This window comes from Nycticebus coucang, chromosome 21 (assembly GCF_027406575.1).
Source record: "Nycticebus coucang isolate mNycCou1 chromosome 21, mNycCou1.pri, whole genome shotgun sequence".
Lineage (NCBI taxonomy): Eukaryota > Metazoa > Chordata > Mammalia > Primates > Lorisidae > Nycticebus > Nycticebus coucang.
In genome coordinates this window covers 66358674-66385519 of record NC_069800.1, presented here as the reverse complement: position 1 = coordinate 66385519, position 26846 = coordinate 66358674, and the positions used below count along the sequence as shown (strand labels likewise).

At 58.4% G+C, this 26846-nt stretch overlaps 1 protein-coding gene across 4 annotated transcripts; it reads right to left on the bottom strand.

The window, feature by feature from the left end:
- Window positions 1–223: 223 nt before the first annotated feature.
- SLCO4A1 (solute carrier organic anion transporter family member 4A1) lies at window positions 224–25697 on the bottom strand. 4 transcript variants are annotated; one of them, XM_053573493.1, is made up of 12 exons: window positions 25641–25697; window positions 12379–13272; window positions 11246–11336; window positions 9576–9697; window positions 9051–9162; window positions 7130–7284; window positions 5868–6063; window positions 4970–5135; window positions 4699–4868; window positions 4370–4434; window positions 3846–3994; window positions 224–947 (listed from the first exon to the last, which is right to left on the bottom strand). In XM_053573493.1, exons 2-12 carry the CDS (start codon window positions 13187–13189, stop codon window positions 804–806), a joined length of 2181 nt encoding a protein of 726 aa, XP_053429468.1. In that variant the 5' UTR covers window positions 13190–13272; window positions 25641–25697; the 3' UTR covers window positions 224–803. The 4 variants fall into 4 exon arrangements, with proteins under 4 accessions (XP_053429468.1, XP_053429467.1, XP_053429470.1 ...); XM_053573492.1 differs by lacking the exon at window positions 25641–25697 and adding an exon at window positions 25343–25436; XM_053573495.1 differs by lacking the exon at window positions 25641–25697 and adding an exon at window positions 24726–24811.
- Between the last annotated feature and the right edge of the window lie 1149 nt (window positions 25698–26846).

The following is a 26846-nucleotide window of genomic DNA, read 5'->3' as shown; positions in this document are numbered from 1 at the left end:
AGCATCCGGCCACCCCATCCTGAACCCGGATTTGCAAGGACAGAGCCCAGGTCATCAATAGATGTACCCAGAGTCAGGGAACCGGGATTGTAGTCTGGGGCTGGGAGTCAGGGACCTGCCTCAGGGACCTGCCTTCTGCTGGTCACATGCCCAGGATGGCAACAACACCATATCCCACAGAGTGACAGGTGCAAGACAAATGGCACAGGACGTCTGATTTAAATAAGAAAATATATTACATGTGCAGTTTTAACTAGGACACACAAACAAACCCTCCATGGCGGACAGCCCTGCGTCCTCCCAGTTGGAGTCACAGCCCCTGTCCACACACTCAGGTACAAAACAAATTCTATAAATATGCTTTTATGCAAAATATGGTCCATAAATTTATATTTATGCACGTTGCTCCCACTGCAGAGCTACTCAGTTCTGAGGACAGGAGGTCACAGGAGACTTTAAACCACAGGCCAAGCAGAAGGTTCTTGTGCAGAGTCGCTCTGGGGAACTGCCGTCCCATGTGGGCCTTCGCTATGCATCAGAGGCCCATGGCAAGTCTGGTAGGCAGGCGGCCGTGAGCCTCCATGGGTCCTGCTCAGGAGCTTCATCTCGGATGCACCTCACGTTGTGGTCCAGTCTCCCCCAGGGACAGCCCCACAGGCCCCAGAACCAGTGCATGGCTTTCCAAGGGCCTCAGCTCTGCAGCGTGGGTGAGAAGTTGGCCCTTCAGAGAAGAAATTGGACAGAGGCAGGCTTGGAGAAGTGCCAAGGAGCTGCTGGTGTCCCTGTGGTGGGTGGGTCGATGGTCAGACATCGCTCTGGAGCTGCAAGTCTGTGGGGTTGCCGGAGGCTGAGGACTGGCTGGGCAGAGAAGCTTCCAGGCCATCTGAAGACCCTGCTGGGGACTTGTACAGGAAGCAGGCAGTGGCAAAGAAGAGGAAGCCCAGCACCTGAGGAGAAGGGAGAGCTGCTAGAGCACCTGGGAGCCCCCACCACCACCCCCCGGAGCCCTGCATGCTGGCCAGGATCCTGGGGCCCTGCCCCACCCCACCTATAGTGTTCTCACAAGGTCTTAGAGCCCAACCTGCTCTGGGAACAGACACAGCTTTCCCATATACCTGGCTCCCAGAGTTACAGAAGGAAAGACACCAGATGACAGAAAACACAGGTGCGGGAGGAGGCATGAGGGGCTTGTGGTGGGGGACAGTGCACCCCCCGAAAGATACATGTCCTCAGCCTGGGTACCTGTGACTGTGACCTTTCCTGGAAATAAGGTCTTGGTAGATGAAACTAGTTTAAGGGTCTTGAGATGAGGTCTCTAGGATTTAAGATGTGACTAAATCCAATGACCGGTGTCTTTATGAGAGGAAGGAGGGGAGATTTCAGACCAGAGGCCCTGAGGGGACTGGGTTGGACAGACACAGAGCTGGGTGACACATGTGTACACCAAGATGGCCTGGAGCTGCCCTGAGGCTGGGAGAGGGACCAGGACAGACCCCCCAGCCTCAGGAGAACCAGCCCTGCCCATGCCTTGTATTTGTTCTGGTCTCAGAACTGTGCAAAGATCTCTTTCTGTTCGTTTAGGCTACCTGGTTGGTGGTTTGTTGTCTCAACAGTCACAGAAACAGCTGGTCTGCCTTTAGCACCCATGGCTGGGCAGGAGCCCATGCCATCCTGATGGGCAGTTCTCAGCCCACAGAGTCTCTGTTTCTTCCCCTGCAGCCAGGGGCCACGCTCACCTCATGGGACGCACCCACAGCAGAAATCCATGCAAGCCCTAAGGATGGCGTGGAGTTTTCCAGGCCACAGAGGAATTGTACATGCCTAAGGTTTAAATTCTGGGTTTTAGATGCAAATACTGCTGTTTCCCGGAGTTCCCACTGGGCTAAGGGCCCAAGACTGCGCTCACGGAGCAGGCTGCTTTGATTTGGTTGCAGTGATGGAAGTGGAGGTGCTCACGGGGGCTCTGCTGGCCCTTCTAAAATTGATAGGAAGCCAGACATGGTGCCTGTGGGCTACATGGAGCCCAGGGGGTGCCTGAGGCAGGGCCTTAGCTTCAGAGGACTTCCTAGGAGCTACACAGAGGTCCCACCTTATCCTGGGACACAAGACCCTCAGTGGGTGCCTGAACCGTGGGTAAGAATCAAGCCCCAGCCAGGGACGCCAAGGTCCCCTTTCCCTTAAAGAAGTGCTTTGTGTGGGTAGTCCTGTGGCTCAAAGGAGTAGGACACTGGCCCCATATGCCAGAGGTGGCAGGTTCATAACCCAGCCCCGGCCAAAAATTGCAAAAAAAAGAAGTGCTTTGTGGCTTCTCTTTGGCAAGTCCAGTCACCAGCATCACTGCTTGGCACTTCAGGGCCTTTGTTAAGTGAAATTTGGGCTATGTGAAAATAAAACAATTTCAGGACCTTCCAAATTTATTATGCCAAGGAGAAAAGTTAAGCCCTGAAAACTGAATCATGTGACATGGCCTCCAACCTCTATGCTGAAGCCTCCCTGGTAGCCAGGCTTTCTGCGCTCCCTGCAAAGCCCCGCCTGATGGTGTGGGCTCAGCACCCCGAAAGGGTGTGGGCTCAGCACCCCGAAAGGGTCATCTCTTTACAAAATGAATGTTAAACAACCCCTTCAGAGTGAGTAACAACGACCAGTCGGGCATCACATGCAGGGTGGGCCTGGTGTAAGGGGCCAGTCTGCTCACTGCCCCTGCTTATACAACCAGTTCACCTGCCTGCACAGGAGTGCTGGTCACCACTCTCGTGTTCTGCCCGTGAATAAACACCCCTCAAATGGGAGCTGAGCCTCTTAGTTAATTTAGGTAGACAGTTACTCGACTCGAAAATGGCCAGAGTGGGACACCTGGCTGCCTGTGATAACTGAGCCAGCTACCAAGTAGCCAGTGGGCAGGAGTGCCAGCAGTGTGGAGACCCTGCACAAATCTGCTCTGGGCAGGGTGAGACAGAGTCCATCCTGCTACACGGAATGGTGCACAATTTTAAATTTCTGAATTGTTTATTTCTGGAACTTTCAGTTTACTATTTTCTGGCCTCACTTGACCTGGGGTAACTGAAACCCAGGAAAGTGAAGTCTCAGGTAAGAGTGGGCTGTGTCTGTAAGTGAACCTGCAGCTTCTGCTCTGCAGGTCCCAGGGGAGATAGGCAGCTGGTCTCCCCGTCCCTCAGGCAGCTCCCTCCTGGACAGCACCTGGGCTGGGGGCCGTAAGCTGCACTGGGTGTCTGCTGTCCCAGGGAGGGGCCTCGAGACCCTCTGAGTGACAGGTCCCAAGATTTCATTTTGTTTTGAAAGTTTTGTGCTTTTTTTCCCCTCTAATGAATTCAAAATATAAATGCTGTTTCTTCCTAGGTAGTGCATGCCAAGAGTTACGACAGGAAGTTTCTCTCTACAGCTTGAGAAGCAAGGGCCAGGCTCAGTGACAGGGACTCAAAACACGCAGCAGGACAGGGACAAGACCAAGGTCCCTGGGCAGGTGGGCAGGCCCGGGAAGCTGCTTGTTCAGAAAGAGCCTATTTTCCCCCAAATTTTCAGCTAACAAGGCAAACAGCCAGGGCCACAACCCCGAGGGGACATGCCAAACTCAGGGAAAGGGCACTGCTCCCAAGGCCTGGGCTGGGGGGCCGCTGGGGCTTGGACTGAGCCCAGAAGGTGACCCTCGGCCAGGCCTCCTCCCCCTCCCTCTTTGGCCACCATGTGTCACGAATCCGCAGGTGACTTGGGGCTTCGATCAGAGCCACAGAAAGCCCCCGGTGTCCTGAAGCCAGAGCTGTCAGAGGAAGAATTGCCCCCCCATCCAGAGAGCTGACTCTCGGACCCCTCCCCGAGGCCCAGCTCACCTTGTACAGGAGCCCCACGATGAGCATGTAGCGGCTCATGGCTGCGTTTCGATACACGAAGCAGGAGCCTTGGTGGCCACACTGGTCCTGCCAGAGCAGACACGCCTTGTCGATCACCCAGCCGAAGGCAATGGGCCCCGGGATGCCCCCTGCAGAGACATGCTCACTCAGCACCTGACTCAGGGTGGACAGGGCAGTGCTGGACCTGGAACAGGCTCTGGGAAGGTGATGCTGGCCATGGTGTTCTCAGGGGGCTCTCATGGGGAAAGGAGATTTCAGTGTTCCTTTCTCTGGGAATGTGGAGTCTGGTTGGGAGTTCCCATGATCTCTAAGGAAAAGAAATCCTCTGGGCAAATGAATGACGATGGGCCCCTCTAGTGGTCACTTAGGGAATAAAACCCTTTCCCGGCTGGACATGGCCAGGTGCTGGCATGCACACCTCAGGGGGGACTAGACACCTACTGGGTGCCCTTATGCAGTGAACACACTGCCCAACTGGCCATGGCCCTCCCAGCGCACAGTACCTAGTGTTCTAACCACAATCCACTGGATTCCCAAGGCAAAGGATCTCTGACGGTCACAGACACACCTGCAAAAGAAAGCCACCGTGTTGGTACCCACACGAGGGGGCTGCATGCCAAGTCACACCCCCATGCCAGCAGCTGGGTTCTGGCCAAGCCCCTGGCCACATCACCACCTCCCTAGGTGGCCAGCACCTCGCCAGAGGTCAGAGACAGACAGGCCTGCTTTGCAGGGGTCGGGTGTGTCCCTAGCCCTGTCACAGGATCTGCAGAGCTCCACCTTCCAGGGCTGCAAGAGAAGGTTCTGGAGAAGAGTAAAACCCTTGGCTTACCGTAAAGTTGCTGTTAGTGCTGGAATGCTGCTGAGGAATGTAAAGAAAATTACAACGAATACGAAAACCAGAAGGAGGGGCTTTCTCTGACAAGTTGAAGTGCATTTCCCTGTAGTGGCATGGCCAAAACCAGAGGAAAAATTCTGAGGACAGCTACAGTCTTGGTACACCTGAGGAGCCCAACAACAGCGCTGATTACAGGAGGAAGGAGCAGGGGCCCCTTCCCAGGGTCTGGGTGGGGGTCAGGGGCTGCGGGCAGTGTCCCACTCACCTTCTGGCCACCCAGGTTGGTCTCAGCGGCTGTGGGGCATCCCGCATGGCAGGGTGAGTAGTAGGTGAGGCCGTCCGAGCCACAGACGGGGCTGTACTGCTCCGGCTGGCAGTGGCAGGCAGCATTGCAGGGCAACGTGAGGTTCAGGCGGCCTTCAGGCAGCAGGCTGTAGGGGGAAGGGGTCATGGGACCCAGGCTCGGGCATGCGGGCTCCTGCAGGTACAGGGCAGCCTCATGCATGGCCTGTCCCCACCTGATCTGCTCTCTGGGTCTGCAAACTCTTCAGGCTCACTCCACCCAGAGTATGCGACACTTTGCCTCTGACCCCATATCCCTTTCCCTGCTTGTGATGTCTGACAGTGCTACAGGGGCCTCTGTGCTTCCCCTCTGTCACAGGCTGCAGCCACAGAGTCACATCTGTAGCATGAGCTCCTGGGGAATAAGCTCTGGCCAAGGCAGTCTGTTTGCTGCACATGGGCCTCCCTCGCTGCCTGGTGGGTGGCTCTCAAAGTCCTACCACACGGCAGCACCCAGGAACCAGTCCTGGGCTACTGTCCATGTCCACACGGAGACACTCCCAGGACCCTGTAAGCTGGGCTGTGATTGTCTCGTTTTACAGAGGAGATGGCTGAGGCCGAGAAATGGATGGAACCCTCCCTGGGGAAAGAGTTGGACTTGAACTGGGGCACTCCATAGGGACTAACTTCATCATGTGAATGGTCATTAGAGAGGTGGGTGCCCCACTGAGGGCACTGCCCTTGCTGGCGCTGTGCTATCATAACCCTTTCCAGAAATGATATCCCCAAGCCCAGACTACTTTGACCCACTCCCAGGGGCTGCTGGTGCCCTGGCAGGTGTTCAGTGGCCTCCCCCCACCCAGGTGTCACCTGGCCCTCACCTCCCGCCGTAGCTATCCTTGACGCCCGCCATGGGCACGTTGGGGCAATGCAGGGAGAAGACGGAGATGCCCAGCAGGCTGGCCAGGGCGCACAGCAGGCAGAACCTGACCACCCCGGGGCCACGGAGCTTGAGCTTGTTCACGAAGAAGCCACCCAGAAACGTGCCGCCACCGCCTGCTGGCACCACCAGGTACCCTGGAGAGAGGGTGGGACTTAGCAGGATTCTGGAGGCCTCTGGGCAGGGCATTAACCCTGCTCTTACCATCTCCACTTTATAGGTGGGGAAACTGAGCCACAGAGGGCTCAAGCCCCCTGGCAGTGCTCAACCCTGAGCCTAAGCCTCAGCTGCAGTGCAGGCAGAGCCCCCTGGGGCCCTGTCCAGCAGCCTGCAGGGAGAATACTCCAAAGGCCACAGGACACAGGGGCAGGCCAGGACCAGGGGAGGAGGGCCTAGTTTCCCCAGCCCTAATGAGAAGGCTGGGCACTCCTATGGTGGTCCCCCTGGGCAACCACACTCTCCTAGCCACTTTAGTCCCTGCTGAGTCCCTGCAGCCACTGGCCTCTGGCACAAAGCTGAGATGAGCTGGCACATGGCTTCCAGACACCCAGTGATGGGGGCAGGTGGGTGGGTGGGGCTCCTCGCAGGTGGTGGAGGTGAGCCCTGGGGCAGGGGGAGGAGGCAGGACAGAGAGGGAGCTGTCCTAGGTAGGGGTCTGTGTGTGGGGTCAGCCTGGAGGGACCAGGCAAGGCAGGGAGAGTGGGGGAGTGTCCAGAGAATAGACCCTTGCAGGGCAGGTCCCCACACACTTAGCCCTTCCCAGCAAGCATGTCACCAGGTGGCACAGGATTGCCGGTGGGCCCACAGACATCTCTCATGAGGGGCCCACCCTCTGCAGGCCCTGGGATAGCTGTTGCCCAGCGCATAGGCACAGACAGGGCCAAACCCTCCAGGAGAAAATCTCAGAGGCTGAGGCCAGGTGAGTGGTGGAGCCCACCCTTGGCTCTCCCACCCTGTCAGTGGTCAGTGGGCTGCAGTGGCATTTCCCAAACCACACACTTGGAGGCGCAGTCCTGCCTTCCTGGCAGGCAGCACTGTGCAGCTCCTCACTTGCAGAGGCCCAGGCACCTTCAGCACCTGTACCAGGGGCTGGGGCCCTTGCCTCCCTGTGTGCCCCACCTGGATCTTTCTAGATGTTCTGAAGACCCCAACTCATCTGGAGACTAAGGAGAAGGCAGAGGACCCAGGGTTCAGTTTTCTCACCAAACAAGGTGGCAGCTTCGGAGGCGCTCAGACTGAACTGGGACTCGAGAAACTTAGGGCCAAATGTGGACATGCCAGCAATAAGTGTGGCCTCAGTGGCCCCCGCCAGGCAGAGAAGGATGAACGTGGGGTTCTTCACAAGTAGCCAGATGGAGCTGGACAGGGGAGTGGCATGGAGACCAGAGAGAAGAGACAGAGGGTCAGAGCGGGCCAGATCCAGGGTGTGGGGGAACCATTGTTCCTAGACCATGGCTTCTTCCCCTGAGCACAAGGGCCCCGGTTCTGGGAGGGAGTGAAGTGGGGTGCAGAGAGCCCAGCCGGGCTGCAAGGCTGGGCTTGGATAGGCAGGCAGTGGCCAAGCCTGTGGCCATCTGTCCTGAACACCGGAATTGTGTATGGAAGACCCTTATCACTGTCTCACCTGCCCTGGCTTCAGGTCTAAGGCCCTGTTCAATCGTCCCTTGTGGCAATGCTGCTGACTAGGGAGCTGGTTGGGGGAGACAGGGGTCACCACATCCAGGACTCAGCATCATTTCTGCTGACCATAAAGCACATTTGGGCAATAAATTTCAAGTGCCTACTCCTCGGGAGGGGACAGCTCAATGGTGCTTTCTAGACAGAAGTGAGAGAGGCTGCCTGGACTCCAGGCTGCTCGGCTGGGCAGGGGGTGGTGTGCAAACTTCCTCATTTGCTAATCCCAGCTTACAGGCTGCTCTGCTGAAATTCTTGTGCTGAGTCTACCCGAAGACTCAGTAATGGCTTTATGGAGGGCAGGCAGCATGCCCAGAATCTATGTACTGCCAGCCGCTGGCTCAAGAAGCTAACCTGGGCATAGACCTCCTTATCATCGAACGAAGTGGTAGAGGCCCAGGGTCCCCATGTCCACAGCGGCAACCAGGCTCAGGACCTGCCGCTCTGGCAGTACCGAGTATTAAGGGGCCAGGATGGCCCTCTCGAGGATGTGTCAGCAACCCTTGACAACTATGGCCCTTGTCAGCTTGACCCGTGGGTCACTGCTCCTTGTGGGGCAGTTCCTGGTTCCTCTGGAGTCTGACAGGAGGTGGAAAGCCACCCAGCAAAGCCCTGGGAGGCCCCTCACCCCTGCTCAGTGGACAGACTGGGGCTTCTGCTTGTGGCCCTAGGCCCAGCCCCTTCTAGCCCACTGCCCACAGCTCTTCACCCCATGTGGCCACCATGAACTCAGGGATGTGCTGGTGGGCACAGGAACTTTGGGGAGAGCTCAATACAGAGGAGAGACCCAGGTTCCCCTACATTTTCACTGTAAGGCCCCAACAGCCTTGGTCCCTGGGTTGTCCCAACAGTATGAGAAGAGGCCAAAGCCAGGCCAGAAAGGACGGAGCAAGGGCAGCCAGGCTGCTAACTACCCAGGGGTGGGGCTGGACTGCAGGCAGGGCTTCTCCTCTCTGGTCCTCAAACACCCCTCTGTGCACGCCCCGCCCATGGGCACACCTGCAGGAGAGGCCTAATGAATGGCAGTGGAGGGGGCTGGGGTTGCCCAATCGGGTCACTCAGGGAAGGGTCTCAGGTTGGATCAGCTTCTCTGGTGATCCCTGGGACACACAGTCTGCAGGGGACACAGTGGCATGAATAAGACTTGCTCCATGGTCACTTGGAGCTAGCGTAGCCCAAGAAGCCTCCACACAGGACTGGCGCAGGGCCCCTGGCCCCATTGGGCCGACCACAGCACCTATTGCCCTAACCCAGGGTCTTGGGGCCCTTGGCCCAGGAGACTGTATTTGTTGCTCCTTAATCTTTTAGCCCAAGTTCCAGGGTCATGACAGAGACCCTCCTCATGGACCCTGGAGGGATCACACTGCCTCTCCCTCCCTTGGAGGGCTGAGGACATAAGGTGTGGCCACCCCCCACTCCCGGCCTCCCCCTTCGCCCCCCACATCCTTACAGGGGCAAGTCTCGGATCGTTTTCCCAAAGTCTGAGTTGCTCTGAGCCCTGCAGCTGTCAACTTTCAGCTGCTGCGTTTCTGATGCTCTCATGACCACGTAGCGCTGGGAGCCTGGAGGGACACATGTCAGTTAGAGGCCTTGCCCCCGACTCCTCCCCATCCTGGGTCTGGGACAGAAACTGTGTGAGAGGTGGGAGGCCTAAGTGACAGCCGCACACGGGACCATCAGGAAGGAGAAGCTGACAGCCCCACTCTGGTTGGGACAAACCTGTTCCGAGGCCTGAGAGGAGATGCTGCTGGGGTAGAGGGGAGGCCCTGGGATGGGGACAGCTGCACATGGTAGACAGGCCTGCTCTGCCCCATGGCCAAGTGGAAGACTGAGATCAAAGGCTCTGCTGGACAGAGAGTGGGTTTGCTGCAGCCTCATGCACGGCAGGGATGAGGACCGGAAAGGGAGTGTCCCGGCCTCCTGGGATGGAGGTGGGCTCCCTGATGCAGGGCTGGCCTGGGACAGAGAAACCCACCTGGCAGCTGGCGGGGGTAGCCGAGGATGGGAATGGCGATGAGGAGGGCAGCAGCCCCTGTGCCCAGGAAGCCAATCCACCAGGCACCAACCCACAGCGGGCTCTCAGTGGTCAGCTCCGTTCTGTCAAGAGAAGCAGTGGCACTTGCGTCAGCATGTGGCTACCATGTCCTCCAAGGTACACACACTGGGTAAATGAGGAGACCTCCAGGGTCCTTCTGCATAATCAACGCAGGCTGACAGCAACACTGGCCGTAGTCACACCTCTTCCTTGCTGTACCCTAGCTTGGGATACCTAGGACAGACGCTCTACACCTGACCTGTCTGCGGGACCTGTGAACAGTGCCCTCAGCTGGTCCTCAGATGGACTACAGCAGGGCTGTGGGGGGAAGTTGCTCTGCAAGCAACAGTAGGGTGAGGTGTGCCTCCCCACCAGCGCAGAGGGTGACAGATGGTGTCCCCAGGGCCTCATGAAGCTCAGGGACAGAGAGCCCAGCTGGAGCTCTCCGGGAGCTCCCTGCAAAGGGATTGTTAAGGCTCGTACAGTCTGCACACAAGTGCGCTCGTAGGTTGTAAGCAAGCAGGCAAGAACCATCAGATCAGGCAGCCACGGAGAACAGTAAGAGCCTGTCCCAGCTCCAGGCTGTTGGGAATGCTTATCGCAGGCAGGAGGTGGCCGAGAAAAGAATAGCAGAGAGGCGGAAGGGACAGGGAGTGCCAACGCCCACGAGGCTGCAGCTAGCCGGCATGGGAGCCTTGTTCTAGCACCAAAATGCCGTGGCCACCTCCAGGGCCAGGCCCTGGCTCTGCCCCCACCCCCCCGTCAAGTGGGCCCAGATCCCGGAGCCGGAGCGGACGTGGCCGACAGCAAGAGAAGCGTCCAGATCTAGGGCCGCAAGCCCCGACCTACCTCCAGGCTCTCTGCACAGAACGTGCACGCTTGGCCCCGTGTTATCAGCCCAAGGCCAGAGGAGGCTTTTACAAGAGGTCAGAGAACTAGAAGCCCCGACGAGAGGCGCCATCTGCAGAAAGAGGCCCAAGGTGTAGTGGTGCCCGGGACATACCTCAGTGGGCAGTCAGGAGAACCTAACAGGAGCGCCCCACACGGAGGGACAAAGACAGACCCTCCAGGGCCTGCCCGGTCAGCAACCTCTCCCTGCCCTTGTCTGTTCTGTCTCTCTGTATCTCTCTGTCCCTCTCTGTCTCTCTGTCACTGTCTCTCTGTCCCCCTCACTTTCTCTGTGTCTCTCTGTCCCTCCCTCTGTCCTCTCTCTCTCCCTCTTTTTTTTCCACTTTCCCTGAAAATTTACAAAAACTGGCACCACAAACAAAAGATACAAGGAAATGAAAGACACAAAAGAATCTCAGTTCATTTAGAGCGAGTGGCCAGGCCAGGGCTGGCTGGGCTTTGAAGCACTGGGGCCTCGGGCCACCATCTATCTGCCCTGCCCCCTGTGCCAGGCCAAGCTCCCAAGGCCACCCACGGACCACAGAGTCCTGCAGGGCCTGGCCAGCCCCAGACTTCCTCCTGCGGAGGCCCAGCACCCATGCTGCACCCTGCCCAACACCTCCCACTCATCAGGGACACGCAGGACTTCTCTGCAGACAGACTTCTCAGCTCTGTGGTGCTGAGGTCCTGGGACAGGCAAGGGTGTGCCTATAGTCACTCACCGTTGGCCCACTTCCGTGAAGATGTTGAGCAGGGCACCTCCGATCAGGTAGCCGGCAGCTGGCCCGAGGATGGCTGCAGTGTAGAAGATGGCTGGAAGGGAAGAGAGACGTTGGGCCCCGTGGGAGGCATGGGAAGGTGAGCACAGAGCTGCCTCTGAATAGAGGCCCCCTCCTGTGCAGCCTCCATGGGGTCTGATGTTGGTCAGTGTCAAACTTTTAAAAACTTCCCCAAAGCCAACCGCACACACCATGTGGACTCTCAGGAAGGAGCGAAGATTCTGTCTCATGAGCCTGTTTTACAGGGTGGGAGCAGCAGCAAGCACCATGGACTTGACTTGGGAGAAAGGGAATGGCCCCAGAACCGGGACCCAGCAGCTCAACCCTGCAGCCCTGCATATCAGTCTGCAAGGGTCAGCATGGCGGAACATCCCCTCCCTGGAGTGACGGGATTCTCAGTGTGCCCTGGGTCCAGAAGATGGCACTGCCAGTGGCTGAGATGGACAGAGATCAAGGGGCATGTGAGGAAAATTCTCAGAGGCCCACAGTGGCTGTCACTGAGGTGCCCTTGGGAGGGCCAGGCAAGAGGCACACACAGGAGTGGGGGTGGGTGGCAAAGCACAGAGGGTCTCTCTGCCTTTCACCAGCAGAAGAGTGGAACCACGGGACATGCAGCACCCCAGGCCTGGACACACAACTCTGGTGATTGTGACACATGGGCCTGAGCTGCCTGCGTTTTCCCCCCAGTGTAGTGACTCTCCTTAGTCTCTCCACCTTTCCTGTCCTGTGCAGCCGGATCTGGCAGACATGGTCCAGGGAGACGGATGTGGTCAGGGGTTCTGTCCCCCATCACTGATCCACACACAAAACTCCTCTCAGCTAAATGAGAGGCTCCTGCAGGAGCAGATCCGGGCACCACCCTGCATATCACAGCCATGTCCCTCGGTCCCCGAAAGGCCAGCTACACCCCCCATGCAGCGCTGGAGCTTAGGTTCCTGGCAAGAACAGTGGCATCACTGCCACCCCTGTGCCTGGGTGAAAACAAGCCCACACAGGAGATCGGACAGCTCCCTGGTCATCGTCCACCCTGCAGTCATCGGCCTGCCCATGCTCCCACCCCTGCCGGCCCCACTCACCAATGTAGACGGGCGAGTAGCTGGACTTGACGTTCTCATCCAGGTAAGTGACACCTAGCGTATAGAGCGGTGTGGCACCAACACCATGCAGGAACTGGCCCAGCATGAAGACCAGCTGGTAGCTGGACAGGCCCGAGGTTCTGTCCCCACACACTGCACTCCTGTTGGCCGGGCACGACACCACCCACGCGTCCTCCCGCACCTTGTAGTGGCCAGCAGTGAAGTGGGGCAGCGCGAACACCAGTGAACCTGCACCCATGACTAGCACACCCCAGCCCAGCCAGCGCGGCTTGTGCCCGCTGCCCCCAAAGTAGCTGACAAAGGTGAGGCAGAGGCAGGCGGCAATGTCATAGGTGCTGGCGATGAGCCCGCTCTGGTAGCTGTGCAGGTCGAATCGGCGCTCAATGGAGGTGATGACCGTGTTGATGAAGCCATTCACGGTCATGCCCTGCAGGAAGGAGGCTGCACACAGGAAGAACAGGAAGCCCTTGGGCGTGTTGAAGGCCTGTAGGCACGCAGGTGTGAAGGCCGACCAGCCGCAGGCTGCGCTCTGCCGCCCAGCCGAGAGGTAGGGCACTTCATGGGCTGCCTGGGCACTGTGCTTCTCAGAGTCACACAGGGGCTGGCTGCAGGTGTCCAGTGGGCTGTGGGTGGTAGAGTGCAGGGAGCTGGGGCTCAGGGGAGAGCCCAGGGACACCCTCCTGCTGGGCAGCGTGTGCTCCACCCCGTTTTCCAGCACTGATGCAGGACTGGGGAGGGGGAGTGGCAGCATCGAGACAAAGGGATTGTCCCCCGTCGAGTGCTGGGGCATCTCTGTGCCTGGTGGAAGTGGGACCTTGTGGCTTCAGCAATGTGAGGCAGTCACCCAGTGGTATTCCAGTGGCCTGAAGTATTCTGTGGGAGGAACTGCTGGTTAGCAAGTGGCATCTCTCCACGAGCACATGGGCACACTCTGCACCAGGCAGCCGACGGTTCCTCCTGCCTCGCATGGAGTTGGGTCATGTCCACCTCCCTGACCAGTCCCCTCCCCAATCCAGGACAGACTCTGGCCAGACCTACACTCAGGGCATCGCATCTTGTAGGCTGCAGGGGTGAGGGGGGCAGCCCTGTCACAGGGTCTAGATCCCCACACTGTGCTTGGAACTGCTGGGAAGAGACACTGGTTCCTCCATGGTGTGGCTCTGGGTCTGTGATGAGAGCAGAGCCCACTGGGGCAAGGCCACAATCTGGAGAGTGAGGAGGGGAGCCCTGTGGGTGAGTCATGCAGGTGAGTCCTGACAGCCTGGGTTCCTGCCACCCAGCGGTCAGTGTCTGAGCCCTGCAGGGAGACTCCACGGGAACCTCAGATGCACCAGACTCTTCCTTAAATTCACACACATACGCACATGTGCACACACAGGTGCACACACACATACATACACATGCACACACATACACGTAAACAAGTGCACATATACACATGCACAAAGGTGCACATGCACATGCTCACACGCATGTGTATACACATGCACACACACAGGTACACACACATGCTCACACGCACGTGTATACACATGCACACATACACATGCACACACACAGGTACACACACATACACACATGCTCACACGCACGTGTATACACATGCACACATACACATGCACACACACAGGTACACACACATGCTCACACGCACGTGTATACACATGCACACATACACATGCACAACACAGGTACACACACATGCTCACACGCACGTGTATACACATGCACACATACACATGCTCACATACATGCACACACAGGTACACACACATACACACATGCTCACATGCACGTGTATACACATGCACACATACAGGCACACAGGTGCACATGTGCACACACATACATACATGTGGGAGCTGGGGGTGGGGGTGGCGGTTGGATGTGGCCACCAACTCCACACGTTACATGTGCGCACACACACACATCCTGGTCTTGGAGGAATAGTCTCAGCTGGTGCCAAGTGTAACAAGAGCAGCAGCAGGCATGAAGGGGCTGTGGAGCTACACTGGCAAATACCTCAGCACGTGGGGACGGCAAACTGCTGGCTTTTGACTTTGTTTTTAACTGAAGGGACAACTTTACTTTGTGACTGCAGATAAACAGGGCTCCAGAGTGGCCAGAGCCAGGTGTCGCAGTGGGATCTCACCCAGGGCTGGACAGGGCTTGTTTTCTGGATTGGAGAGAACTGGCAATGGCCCTCTCTGCCACTGACCTCCTCAGGGTCACACAGTGACCTCACCACATACCTCAAGCCCCAGAAGCCGGCGGCTCCCAATCCTCCCACCACATCCCCCACCGGCATTGGGCCCTCAGCCTACCCATCCTACTGAGCACTGGGCAGTGGGCAAGTCGCTCCACACAGCCCCTCTGAGGCAAGTCACACCTCTTTTGATAACTTATGCTGTCCCCTCTCCCCAGCCCCTGGAGCAGCATAAACTGCCCCACTGCAGCCAAGTCTGAGAGGCCCCACACTGACTGTGCTGTCTGAGCCCCAATGGGCACCAGGCTCCCCCAGGCCACCTGCCTGCAGCAGCAATTAGGAGGAGGCCACCGACTGCCTGCAGAGCCTGTCTTCTGACTTTGTGGAAAAAGCTGCGCCTGGTCATGTGTCCTCACACTCAGACCTGTTTACTTTGGGCCCAGCTATCAGCAGCAGCATTTGAGGCTTCGGGGCACAAATTCCACAGCACTGGCTCCCTCTCAGGGCCTTTTCCCCAGGTGCCAGACCATGCCTACCAACCCCCAGGCTTCATTTGCAGCCCTTGGAGCTGGCAGGTGGAGAGAGCTGAGGGTGGGGTGGCTATTACATCGCAAGAATCAGTTTCCAGGCTTCCTCTATGAATGAAATGGGATTCATGTTCATCCAATACACCCCAGCAACTGAAGCTAGTGGTCCCCACGGTCACACCAGTGGAGCTTGGGTTGGAGGAACCTCTTAGGAAAGATGGGTGGGCACGAACCCCAGCAGGACAGACACGGAGGCACAGGAGGGACACGGCACAATCTGCCACCCCCTAGACTCAAACTCCAACAGGCTTCTAAAACAGAGAGCAGCCTGAGAGAGGTGGCAGAAATATGCAATAGGCTCAACCCGAAGAAACTCGAAACACCGAAGTCCAGAGGCCACGAGGAAACATGCGGGTGTGTTTCTTGGTGTTTGTACACAGATACACACACACACACAGAGCCAGGAGGTGCCCCGAGGGTTGTGTTGGAGGTCAGGGGACACTCAAGTAATGGGCAACCTGACCTTATCCCAAGATTGGGACAGTCCTGGAGCAGAAACAGCCTGTGGCCTGTCCTGACAAGGAGCAGGTGTGCTCAGAGGGTCCCACCCAGCATGCAGTGGGCCGGCACCTCCAGCATGGCAGGTGTGCCCATGCAAAACACCGACCCACCCGGGCCATGTGGGTTCAGTCCCAGCCTTGGGGTGGCTGCTGAGGGGAAAGCATTTGTGGGGATCAGTCCAGACAGTGCTTAGAGGAAGCCAGATTGCTAAGCTTTTGTGATTAATGAGGGCCACAGAGAAAACAAAAGGACAGCTAGTGTTAGTGAGAGCTTGTCCAGAGAGCTCCAAGTTGGCGGCTGCTTCATCTGCATTAAAAGCTCTGTCATAAATATATAAAGTTCAGCCTATTATTTAAAATCCTATGCTAAATATTGGCCAGCTGACCTGATGTTTGCTGCCCACCACAGGAAAGGATGACAAGGATGACACAGTGCCAGCTGGTTCTGAAGACCACTGATGCTCAGCAGCCACTGCCTGTGAGCTGCGTGGCCCTGTGAGCTGTGCAGCCCTGCACAGCAACAGTGCACGTACAGCGCACAGCGCACACTCAGGACAGTACACAGTAGTAGCACACTCAGGACAGTGCATGCACAGCACACAGCAGCACACTCAGGACAGTGCATGCACAGTGCACAGCAGTAGCACACTCAGGACAGTGCACGCACAGAGCAGCAATAGCACACTCAGGACAGTGCACGCACAGAGCAGCAGTAGCACACTCAGGACGGTGCACGCACAGAGCAGCAGTAGCACACTCAGGACAGTGCATGCACAGCAGCACACTCAGGACAGTGCACGCACAGAGCAGCAGTAGCACACTCAGGACAGTGCATGCACAGCAGCACACTCAGGACAGTGCACGCACAGAGCAGCAGTAGCACACTCAGGACAGTGCATGCACAGCAGCACACTCAGGACAGTGCACTCACAGAGCAGCAGTAGCACCCTCAGGACAGTGCATGCACAGCAGCACACTCAGGACAGTGCACACACAGTGCACAGCAGCACACTCAGGACGGTGCATGCACAGAGCAGCAGTAGCACACTCAGGACAGTGCATGCACAGCAGCACACTCAGGACAGTGCACGCACAGAGCAGCAGTAGCACACTCAGGACAGTGCATGCACAGCAGCACACTCAGGACAGTGCACACACAGCAGCACACTCAGGACGGTGCATGCACAGAGCAGCAGTAGCACCCTCAGGACAGTGCATGCACAGCAGCACACTCAGGACAGTGCACACACAGTGCACAGCAGCACACTCAGGACGGTGCACACACAGAGCAGCAGTAGCACACTCAGGACAGTGCACGCACAGAGCAGCAGTAGCACACTCAGGACAGTGCATGCACAGCAGCACACTCAGGACGGTGCACGCACAGAGCAGCAGTAGCACACTCAGGACGGTGCACGCACAGAGCAGCAGTAGCACACTCAGGACAGTGCATGCACAGCAGCACACTCAGGACAGTGCACGCACAGAGCAGCAGTAGCACCCTCAGGACAGTGCATGCACAGCAGCACACTCAGGACAGTGCACACACAGTGCACAGCAGCACACTCAGGACGGTGCATGCACAGAGCAGCAGTAGCACACTCAGGACAGTGCATGCACAGCAGCACACTCAGGACAGTGCACGCACAGAGCAGCAGTAGCACACTCAGGACGGTGCATGCACAGAGCAGCAGTAGCACCCTCAGGACAGTGCATGCACAGCAGCACACTCAGGACAGTGCACACACAGTGCACAGCAGCACACTCAGGACGGTGCATGCACAGAGCAGCAGTAGCACACTCAGGACAGTGCATGCACAGCAGCACACTCAGGACAGTGCACGCACAGAGCAGCAGTAGCACACTCAGGACAGTGCATGCACAGCAGCACACTCAGGACAGTGCACGCACAGAGCAGCAGTAGCACACTCAGGACAGTGCATGCACAGCAGCACACTCAGGACAGTGCACACACAGCAGCACACTCAGGACGGTGCATGCACAGAGCAGCAGTAGCACCCTCAGGACAGTGCATGCACAGCAGCACACTCAGGACAGTGCACACACAGTGCACAGCAGCACACTCAGGACAGTGCACACACAGCAGCACACTCAGGACGGTGCATGCACAGAGCAGCAGTAGCACACTCAGGACAGTGCACGCACAGAGCAGCAGTAGCACACTCAGGACAGTGCATGCACAGCAGCACACTCAGGACAGTGCACGCACAGAGCAGCAGTAGCACACTCAGGACGGTGCATGCACAGAGCAGCAGTAGCACACTCAGGACAGTGCATGCACAGCAGCACACTCAGGACGGTGCACACACAGAGCAGCAGTAGCACACTCAGGACGGTGCACGCACAGAGCAGCAGTAGCAGACTCAGGACGGTGCACGCACAGAGCAGCAGTAGCACACTCAGGACGGTGCACACACAGAGCAGCAGCAGCACACTCAGGATGGTGCACGCACAGAGCAGCAGCAGCACACTCAGGACGGTGCACGCACAGAGCAGCAGCAGCACACTCAGGACGGTGCATGCACAGAGCAGCAGCAGCACACTGAGGACGGTGCACGCACAGTGCAGCAGTAGCACACTCAGGACAGTGCACACACAGAGCAGCAGCAGCACACTCAGGACGGTGCATGCACAGAGCAGCAGCAGCACACTGAGGACGGTGCACGCACAGTGCAGCAGTAGCACACTCAGGACAGTGCACGCACAGAGCAGCAGCACACTCAGAGCTTCAGCTCCAGGTTGTCCTTTAAGCTGGAATCTTTCCCTAGAGGCTCCTGGCTTTCTGCCAGGCCTGCCCTTCCCAACTCTTTTTTCTCAGGCCCCGTGTGTGTGTGCACACACATGTGCATGCACATGCATTGTGCATATGTGAGAGTGCACATGTATAGACGTGGGTGTGCACACGTGTGCGTGTGCATGTTCATGCCTAAAGCTGATCATTTGGAATTGATCATGAGAAAAGCTTGTGCTGGGCTCCCAAGGTGGGAATGGGTGGCTGCAAGTGATGTTGCCTCTCCCCAGATCCACACACTCAGCTCCCCAGGAAGGGGAACAGCTTCTCCTGATAAGTGTCTACATTCCCCCCAAGACCGGGGGGTAGAGGGGGAGGAACATGGGGGCCACAGGCAGCCTCAACCTTGGGCCAAAGTGCAAAGGACCTGCTCCTCCCAAAGATCTCCTTCAAGGGGCCAGGGAGAGCCCATGACTGCCCCTCGTCCCGGACTGGCTGCGCAGGTGGAGATAACGAGCAGACAGACTGCACCTGCAGGTGTGTTCGGATGCAGGGGACTGAGGCGCCAGGTGCATCTGATGGGAACCTGAATTAGCAGGCTAGGCTGATACTGAGGGGGCTGAGGAACAGCAGGCACAGAGCAGAAGAAAGCGTGTGGGAGACCAGGGCTGGGCACAGAACAGCCACAGAGCACAAGAGACTGTGCCCAGGGGAGGCACAGGTCAGCAGCCAACCCTGGCTTGTCCTGGCTTCCACCAGCACCCACTGTGTCTGCTTGACTGGCCATGGAGCACCCAGACATCCTGCCAGACATCCTTCTGGGTGTGCATGCAGGTGGCTCCACCTGAGAGCAGCACTGGGATCAGTGGGCTCAGTGGACGGCTCTCCCTGTTGCAATGGGCCCTGTCCACCTGTGGAACAGAGCACAGGCTGAGTGCACAAGCTCCCCCTGACCACTTGAGCTATGACGTGAGGTCTCTTCCTGCCTTTGGACTCGGATCCAGACATCACTTCTTGCTTGCCAGCCTGCTGCCTGCAGACTGGGACTAACACCACCGCCTTCCCTCCAGGCAGGCTCTCAGACCTGGCTCTGGGCCCCCTGCTTGCTGACTGCAGATCTCCATAATCTCATGGCCGATTCCTTACAGTAAATCTCTTTATATCCTATTGGTTGTATCTCTGAATAACCCTGACTAATACAGAAAGGTCATTCTGTCCCTTTGGCGCACAGAATTCCTCCTCTGGGCACCGTCCCCCTGTGAGACTCCCATAACCCCCCACGCTTAAGAGTTGGCCACAAGCTGCCTGAGGCTGAGAATCAGAATGGCACAGGTTTCCAGCACCAAGCCTGCAGTTGACCCTGGTGCCATCCAAGGCCAGGAGCCAGGCCTCAGGGAAGAAACCTCCCACAGGACACCACCACCATCATGTTCATGAACATTCTTCTGTGGGCCTTGTTGGTTGTGCCCATGACCTGCTGAGATAGACCTGCACAGAAGAAGGTGGCTTCCTCAGCCCCCATAAAGCTATTCATGCTCCCCGCAGGCCTGTACTCTCAGCCACTGCCAGGAGGAGGGACAAAGTCTCCGCAGGGGCTGTAGTCAGTGACCTCCCAGTCTAGGGAGGGGCCCTAGTGCAGGGCCTGTGGTATCCAGGCCTGGAACCTGGCTGGCAACTCTGCCTATGGCCCTCCCAGCACCTGCTCACCCTGGCCCCTATCTGCTGCCCACTGCTCTGGGACCCCCTCCTGCAAGAGAATGTCTGAGGCTGGGAGAGGCTGAAATGGAGCCTGGAAGTTGTGGCCCGATGTTCCACTCCTCCCGGCAGGGGACAGTGGCTCTCCCTGGGAGACTTCACCCCTCTAGACCCGGCTCAGGTCTGATCCACAACAACAGGAGAGGTGGCAGAGGCGGGAAGGGGCCGGGCTGCTGCCAGAGGCCCAAGAGAGCAGGCAGAGTCCTGAGGATTAGATCAAGATGATTAGCAGGAGGATGACATGCACCCTGGAGCCTCTAGTGCAGGTGCAGACCTGGGGCTTCAGTGGATAGGATGTGTGTGCAGGCACATGTGCATGTACATGTGTGTGTGTGTGTCTGTGCTCACCATTTTAAGAGGACACCACAGGTGACCAGAGTTCCCTTGCAACTTCCCCACCCTAGCCTGGCTGGTCAGCTGGGTCTCAGGGTAGAATGTGCTGGCTTCTCCATGCCTATGCCCAGACCATGTGGCCAGGCTCTTTCGGGGAAGAATTCAGCTGACTCCTGGCTCCACCTCCTCAGGAACCTAGGACAACTGCCCTGTAAGAAGGCAGTGGCGGCTCAGCACAGAGGCTGGGGGTCCCCGCTGCATCCCCCGTGTTATGACTGCTTCCTTATTTCCTCACTTTCTAGCTGGAGCCCTCTGCAAGGCATGGACTCCCAGTGAGCATGTGGAAAGGTTGCAGGGCTTCTATGTAATATTTTAAGCCTCGACAGTGGCCAGACTCTGGTCCTGCCCTGCCTGACTCCCTGCGCGATGGTCTGGCTGCAATGTTCCCAGGAAGGCCTGGAGCTGGGGTGGGCAGACAGTGCTGCTTCCATGGTAGGGGACACCCTCCCTCTCGCCCCGGTCCCCAAGTCCCATTAGGAACTCACAGGCCAGGCAGAACCACAGGGGCCCTTTCTCCTTTCTCTTTAGGTTCCAGCCAACAAAGTGCAGGAGGCTACATGGGGCCCTTCCCCACTGTACCCATCTGCTCTGAGGCCACGGCCTCAACCCACGCAGCCCTCCCTGCCAGCCCCTCCCTACACCAGCAGCCCTCCCCTTGTGACACCCAGACTTGTTCATGCCTTCTAAATTCCTCCTGGCATCTCTTCTTCAAATAGGGTGAGTAAAGAGAGCTTTCACTTCCTCAAGATGAGGCACAAGGTATTTATAGCACAGGTGCAGGGTGGCAGGTTCGGGGCAGCCAATAGTGCCTGGTACACCCCAATTTGCCTACCTGGTAACCTCCCTCAGGCTGGGAGTAGGAAGCTGGCTGCTTTGCATGGAGGCCAACAATGAAGAGGTGAGAGAAAGGGAGGCTGGGCACAGGCACCTTCCCTCTCGGAGTGTCCTCTATGGCCCTCATCTCTATCCACTGCTCCGGGAGTGCAGGGAAGGCAGGGCAAGCTGGGGGGCCAGGCACAAGGTTTCTCTTGTTCCTGACTCATAATGTTTGAACCACAGAATTGAAAACTACCCCCTGCTATTCAAGGGCAGATAAAAGCAGAGAGAGGCTGACTCCAAGCCAGGCAAGTCCTCGGGGCCTCTCTCAGCCTTGGTTTCCCCACAGCATGAGCTCAGGACCAGGAGGGAATAAGCTCTGAGCCTCTCTGCTCAGGGGGGGCTCAGGTGTCCCTGGGGCTGGTGAGGAGCACAGACTCGGAATCAGCACAGGGCCCTTCCTGCAGGTCTCACACCCGTCCCACTGCCCCTCACTCTTGTCCACTCCCCTTGTGCTTCAGCTGCTGGTGAGTAAACATGTAAGTGACAGTTGTAACCTATGTTTCCCTGCAGGCAGAGGATTTCCTTGAGGGTCCCGGTCCTTGTCCTTCGGGGAAGGGGAAAGAAGCCCAGGGCTCCTGCTCCCTGACCTTGGGACTCTGTCCTGGGGCCTGCAGATGAGCAGGGACTGCACCTCTAGAGTAGAGGTGGAGGTGATGAGAAGGGTGGTACCCTCCACATCCCTCCTCCAGGGAAGCCTGGGGGTGAAAGGGGAGATGGGCAACTCAGAGGAACTGCCAGCAAAGGGGCACAAATCTGGTCCTCCACCCTGTCGGAGGGACACAATCCCGAAGGGTGTGGATGCCTGGGGCGCAGGCAATGTCCAGATAAGTGACCTGCCCGGCACAGCCGGACTACTCTGCTCCCAGGGGGCCTCCTAGGGCCAAGAGTCTTCATAGCAGTCCAGCAGGGTCTCCTGAGCAGCAGATCTCATGACAAAACCCAGGGACCCGTGAGCCTGGGCAGAGTGGAGCGCCACACTCAGCCTGGAGAACCCAAGTTCTCTCTGTGTTGGGCCCAAGGAATGATGACTCAGGTGCCCCCCAAAGCTTGCCAGATAAAAATGCCACCAAGAAAAGGGAAGGACTATGCGCAGGGTGAGGGATGTGCCAGTGTAGCCCAGACTGCATGGGGAGGGGAGGACATGCTTGGAAGACACCAGCCCCAAGGTCTGGGTTCTCACCACCCACATGTGAAACTGGCCTGTGGTCGCAACCCTTACCCTATGCCTGGGCCTGGCTTCTGGGCTACACCGTGAGCAGCTTCTCATAAAGTCATGTGGTTTGAAAGAGCATCCATCCTCTCCGGAAATTGGCCCAAGACTCTAACTGTGGGTGACACTGGAGGGAGGGGACTGTGCTGTGGCAACTGAGGGAGAGCCCCACGTGGGATAGCAGGCCAGCTGAGGGCTAAGCAAAGGCCAGAGGAGGGAAGAAAACTCAAGCCCAGGCCCCCAACTGCCACGATGGCAGGGACCCAGGGGAGAACTCTGCCCAGGGTCCAGCATTCTGGCAGTAGGGCCAGTACCCCCAGCAGGGCCACAGGGTCCACCAGTCACACAGACATCATAGCCACTGTGCCTCCTGCCTCACACCATGGCCACTCTCCCTGAGGACCTGTCCACAGCCTGGTCCTGCCAGAACAGAGGAGGGTGGGGAGATTTTGAGGGCTATCACTCGTCCCTTCCCAAAGCTAACAATGGGCTCTTTGCCACTGTTGAGAATGAGGAGGTCACGTGGCCCAGGAAGGAATATTTCTGTGGCCGGTGTCCACACCCAGCGTGTTGTGCAGCAAGGAAGCAAGAGGGTGTGCCTGGCGCGCCTTCCCGTCCTGCCCGGCTGGGCACCCCAGGGGCCTCTACCTCATCTACAGGCATCAGGCCTCACAGCAGCCTCTCTGTGCCTGGGGACAGTTCAGTGACTACATTTGTCCCAGCTTATTTGTTCTCGAAGTCATGGATTTATATTGGCTCAGCAGCAGTGACCTGGGAATGGATTAGCACCTTGGAGGCCCTGCACTAAGCCTGTCCAGTTAACTTTGATTCCACAGTGGGCTGAGAAAACCATTGCCTTTTGGAGGTCAGACACGGACCTGGAATTCTCACTGCAATGGGGGTTTGTCAAGCCCAGGGGTCCACCAGAGGTGTGGTAGGAGCCAGCTTGGCTCTGGACTCAGCCACCGGAAGTCAGTTGCTCTATCAGGGATGGGTCATCTCCCTACCTGGCCATTGTTCACAGCACCCACAGCTGGCCCTGCCCTAATCTCACCTGCATCCTTACCACCACCATGGGGCTTCCCAGCACCTGCTGCAGGGGCCACACCCCATGAGCCAGGGATTAAGTCATAGCCAGGCAGGAGGGAAGTAGCCCTGTGAATAATTTTCCAGGCAGTACCTGCTGGCCTTGCCTGGCAGGAAAGCAGGACAGGTCCCCACACAGGGCACTTGGGCAATCTGGCTCCAGCCAGCACCAGGGTCCAACCCCGAGGCCCAATCCTGGCTCCCTCCAGTGGCACGAGAAGAGTTGGGCTATGTGGTCCCACCCCAGAGAGACACCCTACCTTTGCCCCATGACCATTGACAATCTGTGTCCTTAGTCGTGGGCTCACCTTTTGGTTTACTGTTTGGAATCTCAGGCCCGGCACCTCTGGGTCTTTCCCACTTAAGAACAGTTATGAAACAGTCCAAGCCTGGAAGCAGGGGAGCACCTGTCGGCCTCTTCCCAGCGGTGTGGCCCCGGAGAGTCCCTTAACCTCTCGGTGCCTCTGTGTACTCATCCATAAAGTGGGAACGGTGACAGGCACCTCAGGGGCTGCTGTGAGGATGAGGTGAGGTGATGCTCAGAGCACTTAGTGGGATCTGGAGGTCCACATGCTCAGTAGCAGCTCCTGTCCTCACTGCCACGTCATTACTGGGTTCATAAATGGAGCCCCTAAAACTGATGTGTGTTCTCTACCGAAGCCCATTTGCTCCTCAATGCGCAGAGAAAGAGACCCTCAGAAAAACGGGACTCCCCCACACCCCGTTTCTGATTAGACAGAGGTACCTGAGTTCCAAAAACCCAGCTGAGGAGCATTAACCAAAAGGCTGATCCTGTCGCAGTGGAAAACTACTGCAGCCCCATTGTGTCCAAGACAGACACAGGCCGGAGTCTGACTGCAGCGAGAAAGAGGACCGAGCACGGCAGACACCACCCCGGGGACCCAGCAGGCTTCTCTTCCCTGATGCAAAAGCCCGGGCATTGAGGGGCTGCCCTGACCTGCGTGGAAATGCCTGAGCCGGCTTCACCCGCGGAGCTGGAAGTCCGGTGTATGCCTCGGGTTTCCCCATCCGGGGACAAATGCACCCGCGCCAGCCACAGGAGGCCAGCACCCTGGTTTCCATCCTTCCTGGCCAGGCTCTCCAGCCTCCCAGAGTTTCAAGGGCACCCTGGCCTCTGCCTGCACCCCGAGGGCGCCCAGGCCGCCCCAGTCACAGCCTGGACCTCGCGCGGTGGGGCGGAGACAGGGGCACAGGAGCGTTGGCCCCCAGCCCGGCCCACGGGGATCGCTCCGCCCGCGCTCCCCCCGGGAGGTGCCTTCATCGCGGCTGGCGCGAACAAAGCCCGCCCGCGAGAAACTTCTGTGCGCGACGATCTCCTCCTTGACTCAGCAGCGGCCGCCGCCGCAGGTGGCTGCCTCCCACAAACCCGCATCGCAGGGAGGCGCTAACCGTCCCTTGCCTGCCTGGGGCTCTCCTGGCCACTTGCTCGGGCCCCCAACCCCGGCTGATCTGTCCAATCTCTCCCCAGTCTCCCACCCCGCAGCCACAACCCATCCTCCTCCCCTCCGCACCCGCTGTAGCCGGGTCCCCTTCCCCCTCCGCCTGCCTTCTCACGGCTTGGGGGCTTCCTGGGAAGTGCCTGGGAAGCTGGCAGCAAGAAGGGGCAATTTTTGCATCCGATTCGCCTCGGTTTCGCCCTCCCCCGGCGGTGGGGCCTGGGGCGCACGGCGGGTGCCCAGGCCTTTGGCCGCACCCGGCATCCCCAGCCGCTCAGGCCCCGGCCCCCGCCGGCCCCCGCCCAACGTCAGAGGGCACCTGCCGCGCCCCTGACGTCAGCAGGTCAGGGCCCGCGCACCTGGGCCGCACCTCACGGCTGCGCCCGGCCTCCGCGCCCGGCTCCCAGCGCACTCACCGTGCCTGCGCCGCCGCCGCGCTCCGCTCCACGCTCTGGCCGCCGCGCGCAGCCGGCTCTCGCTTCATTCAACCTCTCCGGGCCCGCCCCGCTGCAGAAGATGGGCGGAGCTCCTGTCGCCGCCACTGCTGGCCTCACCCACTTGGACCAATGGCAGCGCCGTCCGGGCCCGGCCCGCGCCCCGCCCCCGCTCCCCGGGCGGCCCACCCAGGTGACAGCTGTGAGAGCGCGCTGCGGGGGCGCGGCGGGGGCGGCGCTGACGCGGGCAGGACTGAGGGGCGAGGTGCCGGGACGCGACCGCGATGGGACGGCCACGCGCTCCCCAAGCGCCAGTGCTCAGAGCCCAGCGCGCCCACGGAGCCCGGCGAGGGGCCGCGCGCTTCCGCTGACTAATCCCCCCCACACACCGCGCCCCCAAAAACGTGGCGTCGTGTTGCTGCAGGTCGGGGAGGCCGAGAACGCAAGGACTTTCAGTCTGACTCGGGAAAGGCCGCTCCGGAGCGGTGGGGGAGTGAAGGGAAGCCGCAGTTTCCCGCCCTGGTCCCTGGGGAAGGCCGCCCCAGTATGGGGCCAGGTGGGGCGGGGCGGAGCCTTGGGGGTGCCAGAGGCGGTGGGAGAGCAGCCGCCGGGCGAAGGTCCCTGCCCGCCTGGGTCTGGCTCCCAGGTCCGGTCAGTAGTGCCCCACCTGGGCGCACCTCCCGGGGTGGGTTGGGGACGTGCCCTGAGAGCGTCCCAGCCTGGGGCATCCAGGGGGTTTCCAGCCCGTTGATTTCTAAAGTGAACGATCCTCTTTTTGACATTAACTCAGGAGGGAGTCCCTCAGTGTGGGGCCCTGTTTGAATTCCTACCAATGTTCCCCGCTGTGTGACTTTGAGTAAGTTGCTTAACTCCTCTGAGCCTGGGTTTCTTCAACGTTAACAGCATTTCTTCAAAGGGTGTTGAAAACATTGAATGGAGTAAAACGGGAGATGAGATTAGCTCATGTAAAGACTTGTGAGAGTTGCTTAAGTTAACAGGTAATCCCAATAACACTCCACAAATATTTCCTTTTTAGTTTATTTAAAATTAATTTATTTTAAAAGAAGTTTGCAGAAGTCAGGAGTGCATGTATATGAATCCTGAGATGAGCTGGATGAGGGAGAATGACCAGACCATGGCTGCAGGCTGGTTAGGGGCCCACGAAGGGAGGGGTGTCGGCAGGGCCTG

Bases quoted from the DNA above. Each gene is read 5' to 3' on its own strand.
- SLCO4A1 (XM_053573493.1), bottom strand. From the start codon at position 13,189: ATGCCCCAGCACTCGACGGGGGACAATCCCTTTGTCTCGATGCTGCCA. The intron at 5,136-5,867 runs GTGAGGGCCAGG...TTCCCCCTACAG, and splicing joins AAGGATAGCTACGGCGGGAG to CCTGCTGCCTGAAGGCCGCC. The intron at 948-3,845 runs GTGAGCTGGGCC...CCTTCTCCTCAG, and splicing joins TCGTGGGGCTCCTGTACAAG to GTGCTGGGCTTCCTCTTCTT.